The sequence below is a fragment of the Pteronotus mesoamericanus genome, unplaced genomic scaffold (assembly GCF_021234165.1).
Source record: "Pteronotus mesoamericanus isolate MK-2021 breed Mesoamerican mustached bat unplaced genomic scaffold, CSHL_Meso_final contig_82, whole genome shotgun sequence".
Taxonomy (NCBI): domain Eukaryota; kingdom Metazoa; phylum Chordata; class Mammalia; order Chiroptera; family Mormoopidae; genus Pteronotus; species Pteronotus mesoamericanus.
The window spans coordinates 8751978-8770444 of NW_026555265.1; the positions used below are offsets into that span (position 1 = coordinate 8751978).

General features: G+C 33.8%; 1 protein-coding gene across 1 annotated transcript in view; it reads left to right on the forward strand.

Moving 5' to 3' along the window:
* PLS1 (plastin 1) overlaps positions 1–18467 on the forward strand; it is an 85550-nt gene that overhangs the window by 60079 nt on the left and 7004 nt on the right. Inside the window, exons 10-14 of the mRNA XM_054585153.1 lie at positions 1892–2087; positions 6737–6815; positions 9894–10008; positions 16180–16313; positions 16733–16856. Of these exons, the coding sequence (XP_054441128.1) occupies positions 1892–2087; positions 6737–6815; positions 9894–10008; positions 16180–16313; positions 16733–16856 (648 nt within the window). The remainder of the gene's footprint in view (positions 1–1891; positions 2088–6736; positions 6816–9893; positions 10009–16179; positions 16314–16732; positions 16857–18467) is intronic.

Here is an 18467-nt window from a genome sequence, read left to right on the forward strand (position 1 = left end):
AGCTTCAACAACTGTCAACTCGTGGTCAGTCTTTTTTCACTTTGATCACCTGCCTATTTCCTTCCTCTTCCATATTATTTTGAAGCAAATCCTAGATATCATAGCTTTTTATCAGTAAGTATTTCAATATGTATTTCTAAAAGATAAAGACATAAAATATAACCATAACACCTTACCTGAAATTATTAACAATAATCTGTAATGTTATTTGAATACTTAGTCAACATTGACATTTCCAATTGGCTTACAATGTCAGATTTTCCCTTGAAAGTTTATTTGAATTAAGATCTATATAAAGTCTACATATTGTGATTTGTTGATGTCTACTTTAGTAACATTTCACTGTTATTTAATAGCATTAAACTTATCACTTTCTCTGATTTTATTTGCATTTCTACTTTTCTGCAAGTCTGGTGCACAGAATTAGATAAATCATATTTCTTTTATGATCTACTGTCATCTGTTTATTCATTTATTTGCTCATTTTGGGACGGGGAATGAGGAGGGATAATGAGAATGTTCCAGAATTATATAATGGTGATGGTTTTACAACTTTGTAAGTACACTGAAAAATCACTTAATTGTACACTGGAAAATGGTTAATTTTATGGGATATGCATTATATCTCAATGAAAATATTAAAAATGCATATCATCAATCATGAAAGGACATTAAACAAATTCAATTGAAGGACATTCTAGAAAATAACCGGTAAAGAGAATGCCAGCATATCTCAAGTGTCAAGATCATGAAAGTAAAAAATAAGTCTTAGGAACTACCCTTAATTGGAAGAGCCCAAGGAAACATGAGAACTAAATATTTTCATAGTTGCTTCTTTTGAAATTGTAACAAGCCCTTATGAACTCTCAATTCAACAAGAAAGCTAAGACCCTGAAAGTAATTTACATCTTGCTCTGCAGTTCTTCCTGATCCCTTCTCTCTGATGTGATAATAACCACCTCGAATCTTATGTTCATTGTTCTTTTGCTTTTCTTTTTATATTCTTTTCTTTCAACCAAATATATTCACTACAAAATTAAATTATTTTGCTTTTTAACTTCATGTAAAGTTTATCATGTTGTACTTAAATTTCCAGTACTTATTTTAAAAATGTTGTATTCCTAAGCCTCTCATATTGTTGTATGTCACTGTGTGAATATAACTGTTTGTTTGTTTGCTCTCTTCTGACAAGCATTTGGGTTGTTTCTGGGGTTTTTGCAATTGTGAAAAGTGATATTCCTTCTGATTTTAATATTTTTTATTAAAATATAATATCCCAACTTGTTTTCATTGAAAAAGAGTCTACTGAAATTATCATTAAGACACGGGTGAGACAACTAAGCCTCTTAACCAGAAGGCACTCTGATCTTTGGCATTGATTAAGTTATCTATAATTTGATCAATAGGAGTTTCCTAATACAGTTATTTGAAAGTTTTGTTGAATATTTTGGCAATGAGGGCTAAATATTACTCTGGTCCCAGCAAGAAAACTCAGAGACTTATTTTTATTGCCTTAAAAGAAAAGAGGAAGTTGATTTGGAATTCCTCCATGTTCTGACCTTATTTTGAGCTATTATTAGATATGTTTCCAGAAGAGTGCATATAAATATACAGGGTCTGGCACAAATAATGCCCCCTTTTTATTACAAAATCTTTTATTACATAATCATAAGCATGTAATTCTGTAACATAACAACATCACACTCAAGCACACCATATGACATTTTAGGCAAAATGGTCAAATTAAAACTATAAATTGTTACACCCATACTATTACCCTACCGACCACACTCAAGCAGGCATTACTTCTGCCAGACCCTGTATATATCTATGAACAGCTATGCCAATCAAAAGTTTAATCTTGACCATTTTTATTTATATCATTGTTTAGGAGAAAAATGACCTGAAGCGTGCTGGATTCATGCTTCAAGAGGCAGATAAACTGGGCTGCAGACAGTTCGTTACTCCTGCAGATGTGGTTTCAGGCAATCCTAAACTTAATTTAGCTTTTGTAGCTAATCTGTTTAACACATACCCATGCCTACACAAGCCTGATAATAATGACATCGATATGGATTTATTGGAAGGTATGTTCTTTCTGGCTTTAATTGATTCACTGTATGTATCTTCTTATGTTATTGTCCTACTTCACTGTCAGAGGAGGGGGAGTGTGGTAGGAGACATAATTTACTGTGTGTAGGCATGTGCATCCATGAAAAAGTTCAAATTAAAGAAAGTGGTTGTTGGTTTTGGTTTAAAGAGAGTGCTGGGATAAATCTTGTACTTGTCTGTCGCTTCTCTGTAAGATGTCAGTGAAAACTATCATACATTAAAAATATTCTCTTTAATGACCACATAACATAACTCCACCACGAATATGGACAATGAATTATCTATTGGAAAAAAATAATTATTTGTAGCTTTTCTCCTTTGAAAGCTACAGTTTGACTCTAGTAATGTTCTCTTTTTAATGTTTTTAGTATACATGAAAAAATTTACAATATTCATACTTGTCTTGTGTGTGGGCTATTGTTATCTGTCTCATAATTTATAATACTTTCCTATTTTGCTCCATGAAATGCAGATTTGACCCCTCCTAATGTAGGTACTGTATTTAGTACTTTCCTATACTCTATAAATATATTCATTCTGAATGTTCTTTTTATTAGTGCCATTTATTCTTTCTATCTGGTTGATATTTATTTTTTGCATTGTTCATGCTGTGTTTTTTTTTTTCAGTCTTAATATGCCTAAAGAATGCATGATGACAAGCAAGAAACACAAATGAAACTTAATTAGAATAGCAGAGCAAGGCTTGATTATGTAATTTTCTACCTAATTTGCCTTCTGTAATGATGGAATAGTGTAGTTGTAAACACATTAGAAATCAATATTGACAATGGGACTTCAGGATTTGATGTTAAGCCTTTATGCCTCCCCTATAAATAAACAAACTCATCTTTTATCACAAGTAATCTTGAAATAAACACAAATATTTTGTGCTATTTAGCTAGGTTTCACTTACTGGGAGCTTACAATATATGAATCATCATAATGACAGTTACATTCTCAGTATCTAGGACTTTCTCCTGATCTGTTTTTCTGGCCTCTTCTTTCTTCTCCCATTCTCACCCTCTGACTCACATTCATACCAAAACCCACATTAGTATCAACTAAAAGTCAAAACTGTGGCAGCGGTGGTGGCAGTTGTCAGAGGCAGGAGCCAATCCTAAAATATTCCCACTAGTTTCCCTGGTTTGGAGAAGGTAGTTCTCAAGTAGGGGTTCTTCTTGGAGGGGAGAGTTTGATGATTTGGTGTTCATTTGCTCACATCACCCACACTACTTACTCCCTTCTTCCCTAGTGAGACAGAATGGGAAGTCAGTTTCATGGTCTTTCTCTCTTTGCCACAACCAGAGTTCCAATGTCTCTGTCACTTTATAATTACAGTTTTTTTTTAAATTAGTGAAAGAAGTTTCAGAGTTAACAAATATGGTCTTTGAGGAACATGATTAATTCAGTTCACTCTTCCTGAGATCCAGTAAAATAAAGTAAGGACTATATTTTCTACTTAGATAACTAAGAGGGAAGATAGATAATAGATTTTTCAGCAGAGAAATTTAGGATGAGAAATTAGAACTTTAAAAAAATTGAAAAAAAAGAAAGACTGCTCAGTTTTTATGAGTCTGGAAAATTTCAAAATCCCTCCGTCTTACATTAGAAGGCATTGTTTAGAGTGGCATATTAAAAATGATCTGCTTTTTATAGTCACCAAATTCTTGCTAGATATCTTTTCCAACTTGCTCGTTCTCCTATTTTTAACGTTTGAATTCTTTTGCTAGTGTTCAGCATGCTTTTGGAATTTTTCAGTGTGAATCAGATTGCTAAATATTTCCATTAGTATTTACTATATTTATATAAGATACCATGGGAAATATTTATCAATCATCTTTATTTAGAACATATGTATGTCCTGATACATCTGCCAAAATGTATTTGACTCTGACTGTCATTGGATTTTTTTTCCTCTGTAAATTTGTGTTTATAGATCCTTATGAAGTTTGAAGCTTGACCTCATCACATCCCATATTCATATATTAGTATGTCCTCATTGGCAAATAATTTTATCTATATGGAATTAAAGAAAATAAAAAACCCAACTAAGTATTAAACCTTCATATGAAATTGAGCCAAATATATAGGCTATGTATAAAGAGACCATGTCAGAATTAATTTGTGGTGATGGAAGACACATAGGCCGTGGAATTATACTTTGTTCAATCATGGTTCCACCATTAAATATCTGAATAACCTCTGTGAGCCTTGGTTTTCTCATATATAAAACAAGACTAATAATACTTATTTTGAAGTAATACAAAGTGAGTTAAAAAGACCTTTGATGAATGAAAGAGTATACAGTATGTGCTCAGTAACAGTCAGATAGAGGAAGAAAATACGTTATATCACTTAACAGATTTAGTTAGTGTCAAATATGTTAGTTCCTTTTCTTCTCAGTAGACTATTTTTAATAAATTTGTCACCTTTCATGAAACTTTTTAATTGCAGATGTCAGTTTGACCCTGAAAATGAAAAGAATGTTTTGTAGTTTTTTTCTTTTATATCAGCAACTAATATTTTACTTCTAAGATTGCTTTCATTGTCTGCAATGCAGACAACATTTCCAACCTGGAATACGTATGTTTTTGTAATGCTTTACCATGGCTCTTGCACAAATGAATAGTGCTGCTGGCTTTGAGCACCTGTTTACTAAGACAACTTGAGATGGCATTAGATAAATAAATGCCCAATTTATAAAATTTATTTTACTTACCAGGTATTAAAAATTAAAATAATGTATAATTAGTTGAGAATAGGAAGAAATGAGAACCTCTGAAACTTACCAAACACAGTTCAAGGTACAAGTTTAGTGTCCTTTTAAATATTATTCACTATATTATCAGGTTCAACAGACTTTAAATATTATAATTAAAATGAACAATTGTTATGCTATTAGTGTTTGTAATTTTAAAACATAATTTGGATTTTCAGAAATGGAAATAATGTAAAAATTCTCTTATTACTGGAAAAAATTTATATAAAGCAAAATAACAGATTGTAATAGAGAAACAACTAAAAAGTAAACCCAAGTCACATGCATCAAGCTATGGATTATAATATGTTTATATTTATGTCACTTTGGGGAAAATTCAGACATTTAATTTGTACCTGTTTAATAACTCCTGTAAAATAAGGCAAGCATGGTTTCTAGAAATATTTAGTTTAACTTGGTTCTTTTAAAAAAAGGTTTTTAAATAGGTTATTTATTACGAAGGGGTAGTGGCAGATAAAACAGATTATGTAGACATGAGCTGACAAAATTTAAGAAAGAAATTATATGGTGATATAATTTAATAGAGCAAGATTTCAACAGTTTGGGAAAGCTGTTAAGTAATGGCACTGAAAACCACATGAAAGTCCAGCTGGCAGATTGTTTCCTGAACAGTGGCACAGAAAACAGAATCCTTTAGATCTTGCAAGGTTTTGGCTTCTCTCCTGGGTGTGCAGCTTTGTAGTATCTGCGGCACTGAGTCTGAAGATGACTGCAGCGATGGCTCGGTCCGAATGGGCTCCTGGAACTCGGACGGTTGTAGATTTATAGGCCAAATTGCCCTGGGAATCTCACATGAGACAAAGTCTAGAGAGGAACTTGAACTTGCCTCTGGTTTAGAAGTGATGAGAGGTATACTATAAATGTTTCATATTTTCAGGAGTCTGGTGATGAGATGCAGGCTAGGCCATTCTGTCATCCCCTAACTTTGCTGAAAAATAAACAATAGTATTATAGTGACTTGGGACTATTTGCAATACGGGGTGGGGGGGGATGACTGGAAGGCAGAAATGGCAAGGAGAGCTCACATCTCTCTCTGCTCACTTTGTATAACAGGATAGCCCATGTTTACCGTATAAATGAAATAAGCACTGCTACAAAGGGAATACTCAGGGAGTTTAAGTGATCGTAGGTTAAATAATAGTGCCTACAGGAATTTCTTAAGGTGATCTTTGAGGTCTGGGGCTTACTATGGTGAAATATGTCTTTCTCTTAGCACCCTGTGTGAGGGCTGTGTCCGTATGTATTTTCAATAATGACAATCTAAAATAACTCAAGAAGACTGTAAAATAGTTTTATTCCCTCATTGCTTATTTTTATATTAACCTGCAATCCTGCCTCTTTCATTGCTATTTGGTGTAGTTAAAATGTAGTTCTGTATGCCCAGCAACTTTTCTGTTTAAAACCCTATCTGTACAAATTTAGTAATACTGCTTTGGAAAAGGTTTAGCTTTTCTATTTCTGTTTAATGTGCACATTGTACCTTGAGGGCTAAAAGATTTCCTTTTATTAATTTCTAGCCAATCCCTTTGCATGCAATTCTAACTACATATATGACTATACAGGTGTATTTGTTACTTTTCTGGACAGAGAAACCCATGGCTCAATTCACACACATAAAGTAAGGAATTCTAGATGGAAAAATTTAGAGCAAATAGAAGCTTTCTAGACAGAGGGGAGAAAAAGAGACTTTGGCAATAAGAGATTTTTTTTCCCTAAAAATTTCATAGTGTTGTAGGAACCATGGCAAAGTATGTATGGCCAGTTTGTACCTGTCTGAATGGTTTAAAATGCAGTTCTTGATTCCTTTTGATCTGAATCATCAGTGTGAACTTGTATCTACTCTAGGAGAGAGCAAAGAAGAGAGGACATTTCGAAACTGGATGAATTCCTTGGGCGTCAACCCATACATTAATCATTTGTACAGGTAAATATTTTATTGTATTTCAGCTTCAAGACAAATGTCCAACTTTTTTAGTTTCAAACTATAGGTATGTTTACATGAGAACATTTTATAAAAATCACAGAATGGTGGGAATTGGCAATGGAATGGATTTATTTTAAAAGTATAGTATTTTTTAAATGATAATATGGTAATAATAGTTATAATTTTTGATGATATAAACAATTTGGTTAAGATAATCCATCTTACTCTTTTATAATTATTAACCAGGAAAATAAATTATTTCCATTTAACAGAGTAGAATAGTAGTAATTTATAAATAGTTCTTATTATATCGATATTTTTCATTATAAGTCACATTCTATTTATTTTTGCCAAAAGCACAATTATACCATATTTTGTTATGTATATTTTTTCTAATTTGTAGAAATAACTTACTTTCCCTCATTGTTATAATTTATCTTATTGTTTCTTTCTTAAAAATTACAATACATTATTAACATTGGTAGGACTAAGAAAATATTTTGTTGAATCATTTCTTGTCCTCTCTGATAGTGCTAATGAAAATGTGTTTTTCTAAGTATGGTTGAAAAGAAAACCTTTCTACTTTCTTTATTTTAGGATCTACCAGCCTGGCTTCAAAAATGCAAAAGAACTAAACTTCAGCTAATTATATATTTTTAAGAAAAAAGGCCTAATTAACTAAACATATTAATACTTTGCACAGCCAAGGAAATGCCTTAATGAACATAAACTATATTATTATTTAAATCTGAACTGAAGATTAATGCCACCAAAGACTAAATTCACTGGCTAATTGAGGATTTATGATGGAATAAGTTCTGCTTGTTGATGTATATTCAAAATATTATTTAAAACCTAAAACCAGTAGTGCCTTATTATGGTAACTGGCTTTGATGTGATAGGCTCATATTTGATAAACTCAAGGCTATGTAAATTACAGCTAAATGACAAGAGATATATGTCATTTATACTGGAACTCCTAACATAGTAGCAGGGCAGTAAAGGACTCAAATACTGGAAGTGAGGAGCAACTAGATCTTTATGGACATTTGAAAGAATGTCTTATATTTAATTGATAGAAAAGAATAACAAGTCTAGTATGGTCCTATTTTTATTTTAAAATTGAGTGTATACATATTTATTTGTGAATTTTCTTTATAAATCTGGAGGGATAAATACCAAACTGTATGCAACCTGGAGGGTAGCATTTGAAAGTAGTGAGGAGACTTTTATTTTTAATCTTAGTAACTTAATTATGGTATTTTGTTTTGTTTTACAATGAGCATGCATTTCTATTTTGATTAAAAAGTAAATTTAAAACTAGGGGATTAAGATTTATTGAAATTCATGGTAACTTGTTCATAAATGTTAAGAACTCTAGAGTTCTCTATGATTGACAGTAGTGAAGAGAATTGACCAAATTTTTAGTTAAAGATTATTTGTAGTTAGATTTTGAAATGCTAACACAGGGCTTCTAGGCATATGTAACTTTTTCTTGGGAAAGGGAATTCAGAAAATTCTCAAAAGTAATATGACCTGAAAGAGAACCAGTGTATATAGAAAAACATTAGCTAGGGTTTAGTTGCCACCAGAACCATATGTCCATGAATTTGTGCCTGAATCATATTCCTAAACTCAACAAGTGATTTTAGCTCCTCACCTACAGTATATGAAATGTGAACCAAACCAAAGCATTAGAATAATTTAGATTGATTTTAACTGAAAGTTTTCTCATCTAAACAAGTTGTTAAATGTATTTTAAGAACTATTAGCCCTAGAATTTTTCTATGACAAGTTGGTTCTGGAACACATCTTGAATTCTTTGGAAATCACTTTAACTCTCTTGGTTTCAGTTTCTCAATTTGCAAAACATAAATAATAATATCATACTACATAAAAATAAGAGTAAATTCATTTAAAGTAAAAAAGAAAAATTCATGAAATAGATGAGATTCCAGAAACTATACAAATACTTTAGTGATTTTTTTTTTTAAGGCAAAATTTTCCATGTGCTTTTGGGTAACCTAGTCAGCTCTCAATTACCTTCAAAATAGACTTTCTCCCTCCATTGCTCAGCGAGGGCCAAGCCCCCTTCACTGGCATATGGTTTGTGCTCAGAGATGCAAAGTAGCTTTAATATGAATCTTAGCTAAAGATAACTCAGTGAACAAGCTGTTGAGAGAGAAAAGCTACATTATATAGCCGCATATAGCGAGTTTAAGATCAATTGCTATTTTTTTGTGTCTTTAGCATACAGAATTGAAAACAGACTCAATAGACATAATTTGAGCACCTCAGGAGAACATGTTTTTCTGAATCGAAAGTAGTACTGTTCTCACTTCAGTATTTCCTACTTGCTCATAAATTCCTTCCATTTAACCCTCGTTATTTAACACGGACAGCTGCCTATTATGTAGTTATTGTGATTTTTATTTAATCATTTTTTAAAAGTTTCAAAAATCATAATACATAGGCAGTATATGAACTCCATTCCCAATGTACAAGTTTCAAGAAATAAGTATGTAGACTAAAATAAAACATGATAATCTGCCCCTAACCATTCCCATATTCCTGTTTCTGGCCCAGAGATAGTCACTGCTAACAGCCTGTAGCACATATAGGTATTTAAATACTCTTAATTTTGAAAGTCAACATGAGAAATAATAAACTATGCAGTGTCCTGCCAGTTGCGTTTAGAATCATAATATGTCTTATAAAGCCTTTTATGCTAGTACATAGAAATCTGCCTTATTATGTCTTATGGTGACCCAGAAGTCCAAGGTATGAATAGTTTTTTCAACAGCCCTCTACTGCCTGGTCTATAAGTCATTTAGAAGTTTATAAATACTAAGGCAATGAATGTCCTTGTGCATGTATAGGTTTGTAAACATTTTTGAAAAAATTTTGGACAGATTTCTAGATTAGAAATTCTGGGTCAAATGATGTATCCTATCCTCCTTTAAGCATTAAATGACTGTTTTGTATTTTTAAAGACTTAAGCCCATTTCCATTGTGCTTAATAAAATTAGGTAATGCCAACATTTCCTCAGCCCTCACCTTCTTTTCCCCCTGTTCTAGTGATCTCGCAGATGCTTTAGTGATCTTCCAGCTCTACGAAATGATCCGCGTGCCAGTCAACTGGAGCCATGTTAACAAACCTCCTTATCCTGCCCTTGGAGGGAACATGAAGAAGGTGAATGAAATAATGTTGTTATTGTTCTGATATAAAACAGAAGAGTTAAGAGTTTTTTCAAAGCTTAGTAAAGTGTGATCTCTTCCCATGGTTCTGATTCAAACCAAATGTGTTAAGCTAACTAGCCTTTTTATAAGTTTGCCTTAATAAATGTTTGGAAAGATGGAGGCAGTTTCCCTAGTCAGAGACAATCTATGTACCCATTTTTGTCTTTAGGAAGTCGTAGTACTTAATGTTCTTTGAGATGCATCATAAATGCATTACTATTTTATAATTGCCAGTATTTGCCAAATCTTTACTGTTTTTTTGTTCACATTTTTCAATATATATTTATTGATTACTTGTACAGGGAAATGCAAGATATAAAATAGTACAAGGCATGGAGTTGGTCCTCAGGAAGCCCTAAGGAAGTTAGGGAGATATGTACATAACTACAATACAACACAGTATACACAAAAGTGAATATTATGATTTCTAAAAAAGAAAAGGTTACAGGCTGCACATGTCATGAGAGGGTTTATGGAGGAGGAGATTTTTTTAGTTAGCCTTTGAGAAATGATAGAATTTTGTCTGGAGACTTTTAAACTTATGTAAACAAAAATAAATACCATAAGCAAAATTAAAAGGCAAACAAAAACAATAAACTTGGAGACATATTAGCAATATATATATGGCAAAGAGTTAATATCCTTACCTTATGAATAGCTCATACAAATCAACTTTTAAAATGTGGTTGCTGTTACTAAAATTATAATAGTAAAATAGTAAAGCAGACAATATGAGTGAATAATTTACAGAAAAAGAACAATGGATAATACATACACATGAAAATAAAGAGGTACAATTTAAAATAAGAAGCAATCGGATTGTACTGCATTCACTGTTAGAGGAAATGTTCATTTGTATATCCTTTCTAGATTCAGTTTGGTAATACATGTCAGTAATCTTCAGAAAGTCCTTTAATAATTTCACTTATTGGGACTTCTCATCAAGATGGCAGTGTAGGCAGACATTTGGCTCACCTCTTTGCACAGCCGCATCAAAATTACAACTAAAATATAGAGCAACCATCACTCAGAACCCTCAGAAATTGAGCTGAATGGAAGTCTGACAACTACAGAATTAAAGAAACCACATACAGCCAGACTGGTAGGAGGGACACAGACACAGAATGGGCTGGTCCCACACCCATGTGTGGCAGAGAAAAATTTGGAAGGGATGTCTCTGGAGTGAGGAGTCCCAGCTCCATACTAGGTGCCCCAGCCCAGGGTTCCAGTGCCAGGAAGGTAAGTCCCCACATTTTCTGGCTGCAAAAGCCAGTGGGGGTTGATTTGGTGGAAGAAACTGCTGGAGCTCCAAGCAGTTCCTCTTCGAGACCCCACACATGGACTCACCTACTCAGACTCACTCCCTCTGAGCCCCAGGAGTGGGGTAGCAGCTTGAAAGTCACCAATGACATAGAGGAAGAAACTGAAGCATCTGGCATCAAAATGATCCGAGGTCATTGTCCTTTTACTAAATCCTCCCCGCAAAGAGCCAGCAAACTGGTGCCATATCTGCCACTCCATCAACCTGGCTAACACTATTTGACCCACCTTGGAGATCCCCAGAGACTCTTCTCCCACCCAACTTACCAGCCCACTCAGGCTGCTTTTTCATATTAATGGCTCATGCTGCACAACTTCTTGAATCCTCTCAAACAAGCAACAGCTGGCCTCAGTAAGCCCCAGCCCAGCACTAGCAGCAGCCAGCCTAGATTCACAGTTTGGCTTTGTCTGGTAATCTCCAAGCCCAGCACAAGTAGCAGCCATTTCAGATTGCTTTATAGCTCAGGCAGGGTGACCCTGGGCAAACACAGGTGGGGGCTGACCTTGGCCTCTACCACCCAGGAAACCCTAGGGCCAGCACACTCAGTGGAAAGCTACAGACCACGTCGGAGCACCATCACCCCGCCCCTGCACAGCTGATCCTCCACAGAGGGCAGAGGTTGGTGGTCAGTGGTCATACAATTCTTGCAACTAACTGGCCTGGGTAAATCCCTCCCATTGACCTGCCAGCAACAACCAAGGCTCAACTACAGGAGGAAGGTATACGCACCCCCGCACAAAAAGGGTGTACCTTGAATACTGAGCTTGGGTGATAGGGAAGCCTGTACCACTGGACCCTACAGGACACCTACTACAATTGGCCACACTACCAAGACACAGAGTCAAAGCAGCTCTACCTAATACATATAAATAAACACAGGGAGGCTGCCAAAACGAGGAGACAAAGAAAATGGCCCAAATGAAAGAACAGATCAAAATTCCAGAAAAAGAGCTCAACAAAATGGAGAAAAGCAATATAACAGATTCAGAATTTAGAACACTGGCTATAAGGATGCTCAAGGAACTTAGTGAGGCTCTCAGCAACATAAAAAAGATTCAATCAGAAATAAAGGATATACTAATTGAAATAAAGAACAATTTATAGGAAAACAATAGAGTAGATGAAACTGATAATCAAATCAATGATATGGAAAATAAGGAAGGAAAAAACAACCAATCAGAATAAGAAGAAAAAAGAATCCAAAAGAACAAGGATAGTATAAGGAACTTCTAAGAACTTCAAAAGGTCCAACATTTGCATCATAGGGGCACTAGAAGGAGAGGGAAGCAAGATATTGGAAATCTTTTTGAAAAAGTAATGAAAAAAAGACCTCCCTAATTTGGTGAAGGAAATAGACATGCAAGTCCAGGAAGCACAGAGAGTCCCAAACAAGATGGATGCCCATTCCAAGGCCCATCATAATTAAAATGCCAAAGGTTAAAGATAAAGAGAGAATCTTAAAAGCAACAAAAGAAAAGCAGTTAGTTACCTACAGGGGAATTCCCATAAGAGTGTCAGCTGATTTCTCAAAAGAAACTGCAGGCTAGAAGGGATTGGCAAGAAATATTCAAAGTCATGAAAAGCAGGGAACTGGAGGCAACCACACATTGACATTCTCTCCCTCTCTTTCTCCCTCCCCCCGGCTCTAAAGATAAATACAATCTTTTAAAAATAGCATTTTAAGTATTTTACTAATAATGACTTGGAAATGAGCAGGGTACAAAATGGCATATATGCATATGAATCTAATTTGTTTAAAATGCACAAAAAGAGACATGCATTCAGAAAGGACTTTTATTCTTCAGATCTCTAGACTAAATATGCATTATAGACTTTATACTTCAAAAAACTGTTTTAAAAAATAAAAGGAAATGCATCATAATATTAAAATTAGTTAAAGGATTAGTATGATTTTTTGAGACTTATATTGATATTTTTCAGTATACCTAATGGTTGGACATGCCTACATTTTAAATTTTATTTGTCTACAATTCTAGTCATGGAAGTAGAATTCAGAAAAATTTGTTAACTAATTTCATGTAAGGTTTTTAAATTTTCAGATGCAAACTGTAACAGAAAAACAAAAATTAAACAATCGTTATACCTGGAATTTTTATGTTAATTATAAGATGTCACAAATGAGTCATAGGTAGAGTGCTTCCTTTTAACAAATACCAGCTATTTATAGAATGAAGCATAAGCTTGAAATAACTTCAAGATGTTTGAAAAATAAGTGCTACTTTCATGGCCCAGTATCACAGGGACTTATTTTATGGATTTTGTACATTCACCACCAGATATCACTTTGCTTCACATGTATAAAGGCTGCACCACTTAAATAGTCTTTCTTCATTATCTCTTCAGTTTTTTTTTTCCCCCACTTGGAACCCTGTATCCCATTACATGATTTTTCTCATTTTCCAAATGATCTAAGCTTTACTTTTGTTCAAAATACTTCAAGTGCTTGGTAATCATTTCTTCCATTAACACTGTGAGACTGCACCCTCCATTTTTTTCCTTTTATTGTATTCATTCTTATCTTCTACAGGCTCCTAGTCTTTTAGCCTGACAGCTTTAGGAATTTCTAAGGCCCAGTTCTTGTCCAGTGCTCTGAACTTTGTGCATTTACATTTTCAGGGAGTAGATTCATTTTTAGAGTGTTAAGTACTACTATAAACATGGCTTACCTCTAGGAACCTGATTTCTTATTCTTCCTTTAGTTTTGTGTCTTTTCAGAGTTTAAGCTTGCCAAATTTGGAATCAAATGTTGCCAAAAAGTCCTGGTTGGGTGACTAAATTGGTTGGGACATTGTCCCATACACCAAAAGGTTGAGGGTTCCATTCCAGGTCAAAGCAAATACCTAGGTTGCACGTTTGATCCCTGGTTGACGTGTGGGGGAGACAACCAGTCCGTGTTTCTCTCCCACATAGACTTCTCTTTCTTTCTCTCTCCTTCCCTCCCTTTCTCCCTCCTTTCCTTCCTCTCCTCCCTCCTTCCCTTCCTCTCCCTTCCTCTCCCTTCCTCTCCCGTCCTCTCCCTTCCTCTCCCGCCCCGCCCCCACCTAGAACACATCTTTCCCTTACGCTAGCATTCATTTCCCTTTTTCCTTTCAGTGCGTGCTAGTATCTTAGATCTCTACGCCAGATCTCTAGGCTAGCAACTCAGCTTTCCTTTCTAACCATTATGCCCCTCAGGAATTTTGGTCAAACTATAAAACAAATGGCTTTTCAAAGAAACACATTTTATATTTAAGTGATTATTATGATTTGCTAGAAAATCTTCCTAATGAAAAGGGTGTCGTTGGAAAGCACGCTGGGTTTTATCCCTCCTGTTCACACTGTTACATAATCAGAGCTCTGATGCTATTTTCCATAAATTAGGAATCTGTTCCATTTTTTCAAATCTGTGCATTTCTATAGCATATACTTTTAGTAAGCAGACTAAATTGATAACGTAATGTGACTACTAGGAAAAATAAAGAATATTGGAATATTTCCTTGTATTTTAAGAAAATGAATACATATGAAAGATTTTAACTTATTAAGGGAACCAAGCAGATATTACAACAAGTTCAAAACATCTTTTTGCATTTTTATTTGTTACACACTGCCCTTTGGGAATTTGAATTCTCTCTTTTAAAGAACAATACCCATTTCTTTGTGTAAATTCTGTTATTGTATGGCCCTTTCTCACCTTTTCTGGAAATATGTTTTTACTCTTAGAAAAATGTGTCCGTATCCTAGATTTAATTGTTTTGTAATGAGGCCTCAACTAACTTGGGAAAGAAGATCAGGAGAAACCAGTTATACTATTTTCTTAACTAAAGTTTACTTTATTCTAAAGTATTTATTAAGTACTTTTTACTACTGGTGATATATTACAAGATTACAGGAGTTGATAATTTCAGTGAGATAAAATACTCAAATACATTGAATTTATATGTGTATATAGGTAAATTATGTGTATATGTAAGTAGTTTACTTGGTGTTCATTCATCAGATTCTTACTGTAGGCAGGGTGCTATGCTGGGTGCTAGGCCAGGGTGGGGAGAGTGTGACACAGATTTGTACATATTATAGTTTTTGCCCTTTAAAAGGAGCTTTGCTATGGTCGGCAAAAGAGAGTATATAAAATGCAAAGTATAAATATATGATGGTGGATAAGCATTACAAAATAAGTATTATTGGGAGTTCAAGGAAGGGATAGATTATTATCAGCTGGTACAGTCAAGGTTAAACCTTTGTTGAAGAAAGTGGGCTAAATGTGGAATTTCAGAGAATGGGTAAGATCTAGACCAAAAATATTGGAGAGTAAGTTAAATTGTTAATGAAACAATTTTTCCTCTATTCCTTAATTTTGAGTTTAGGCAAAACTCTATTTATTACCTCTATTAATGGAATTCAGGGAACCTTGGTTTTGAATCACAGATTTGCCACTGATAAGCTGTGTAGTCTTGGACAGTCAAGACTTTTAAGGTAAGAGGATCTTAAAACTTCCCAGCAGAGACAAATGTATTTGAAAAAATAAATTAAAATAAAATTCTAAAAAAAAAAAAGGAAAAAAACAACAACAAACAAAAAAACTTCCCAGCCAGTTGTTTATCTAGGTTAACGCCTCAGTGCGTTGTACATCTTCAACTATAAAATTGGAATAATAATTTTCTTAATTCCACTGTGTTATTATGAAATGAAATTCTGTAATATAAATTTAAGGTGTCACCATAGTTATGTTACAGATGACTGAATTAAGCTTGCAGATTCAAGAGATATATTTTTTATACCAATACTTTTACTTATTTGTAGATTGAAAACTGTAACTATGCAGTGGACCTTGGGAAGAATAAGGCCAACTTCTCCCTGGTTGGCATTGCTGGGCAGGACCTAAATGAAGGGAATGCAACACTTACTCTGGCATTGGTATGGCAGCTAATGAGAAGGTAAGGGCTATGTTCATAGCAACACTGTGAGTTTCCTTCAGAAAATCATCTGAACTAAGGTTTTCATTCTGCAGAATAACAAACACGGAAGAAATATACTATGAAAATATTTCTTTGTAAATAAATCTTTATTTTAAAAGGGGGTAAATCTCTAGGAACAATCACAGTTCTTAATGTCTCTTGAAAACTGCTTTGTAAGGAGTTGTTTTAAGTTTTTTTAAATGCCATATAGTAGTTTTTGTTTCTGATTACTGAGCTTTGTAACTTTGGAATGTAACTAAGTGCAAATACCAGACTAAAATTAGAAATATTTATTAGAACTGAAATATTTCTTAAATATTTACCTAAATATTGATACAAATGGTTTGGGAGCAAATTTCACCCCTTTCAATTTCAAATATACATCTTTTCTGTTACAGGTACACATTGAATGTGTTATCAGATCTTGGAGAAGGTGAAAAAGTAAATGATGAAATTATAATTAAATGGGTCAATCAGACTCTTAAAAATGCAAACAAAAATACTTCTATTTCTAGCTTCAAGGTAATCAAAAGCTACTTAAAAATTTTTTTGTTTGGTAAGAAATTAAGTCTAGGAAGAAATTTTTTATTGGGAATTACATTGGTTTAGGTTCAGAATTACATTAATTTATATCTCAAGAACATAATTTGTGAGCTTAGGCATACTAGTTTTTTGGTATGTATAAATCAAAAGCATACAATTTGAATTCTTAGGTTTTTGATTGGTTGTCTTATTGAGTATAAATGCAGGTTAATATTATCAGACTCTGATAATCTAATTTTTAAAAATAATAGAATAGAGCCAAAAAATTCAATTGTCAGATGAAAAAGAAAGCTAAAAACCCATTGTTTCTATAAGACCTATAATGTTTTGTGCTCCCTAGCGGCAATTTCAGAATTGTATTGACATCATTTCCAAGACATAACAGAGCCAGCCAAACGGATTCGAGTGGGAATTGAGAAAACTGGTAGGAAAAAAAAAATCTTGTCATGTGGCTTCATAATGGCACTTAACACTCACTTCCAAGCATTTGTGGATGATTCATAAAGCATTCAAAATGTAATGTGTACATACATACCCACTAATTTTCATGCATCTTCATTGTTTTGCTTTTGCATGCAAGCCGATGTTAGCTACAACAAAGCATGTCTGCTTATACACATTCATTCAGTGAGCCTTGTGTTTGTGATTTTATTATAAGTGAAAAATCAGCAATTAGTTTTTTTAGTGAAATGAAGGAATGCAAACAGATGAATCCCTAAGTTCTCCCAAGAGTTATCTACCCACCTTTATTCTCTTCTTTGCCTTTGCTCATATATTTAACAACATGTAGAGCAGAAGAAATATCAGAAATTGATAAATTCTATCTTCTCATCTTTACCAAAAACTGAGCCCCAAGTTGTCTTAACAGAACATCTCTGGATGTTGGCAGAGGTGTTGCCCGTGTCCTAGTTCAGGTGTGTTTTTTCTTTAACATCTTGGAAGGAACTAATAACATTGATTTTTTAATGTTACTTATTAAAAAAATATGTACATATCAGTCCATGATATGTCTTTATATATTTTAGACATAAAACACAACTAAAAATGTACAACAGGAAAGGGAACACATAAAGTTCTCTAATTGACAGTCATTCATTAAAATTGTTTTACTGCAGTTATATGCATTTGCATATTTATGAAAAATTTTTAGCATGTGTGTAATTAAATACAGTGAGAAAATATTTAGAAACAAATTAATACGTATTTATTGAGCTCTTACTACTAGTTACATTTCTAGGCAAATAAGAAGATATAGAATACAAGAAATTAATTTGGCCTTCAGAGTGTTCACCATTTATTTGAAAGACAAATTTGTATAACTGAGAAGGTAATAATACTACAGAATAAATGATAAAATCCAAAGAATTAGTGCAACTAATATTATGGATAATTCTAATTGATTGTTTCCAAGTGAATTGTCAATAAAGAGTAATGGAGAAAGTTGAATTTGATTTGACCACCATAGAGAGGAAGGATTTGAATTTGTGGAGAGTAAGAGGCGTGTAACAAGCTATAAGGGATCCATCTTGAATGAAGGCAAGTCCGAGAAGACGAGAGGTAGTTTGGCTAGAGAGGATGGTTCCTAAGGGA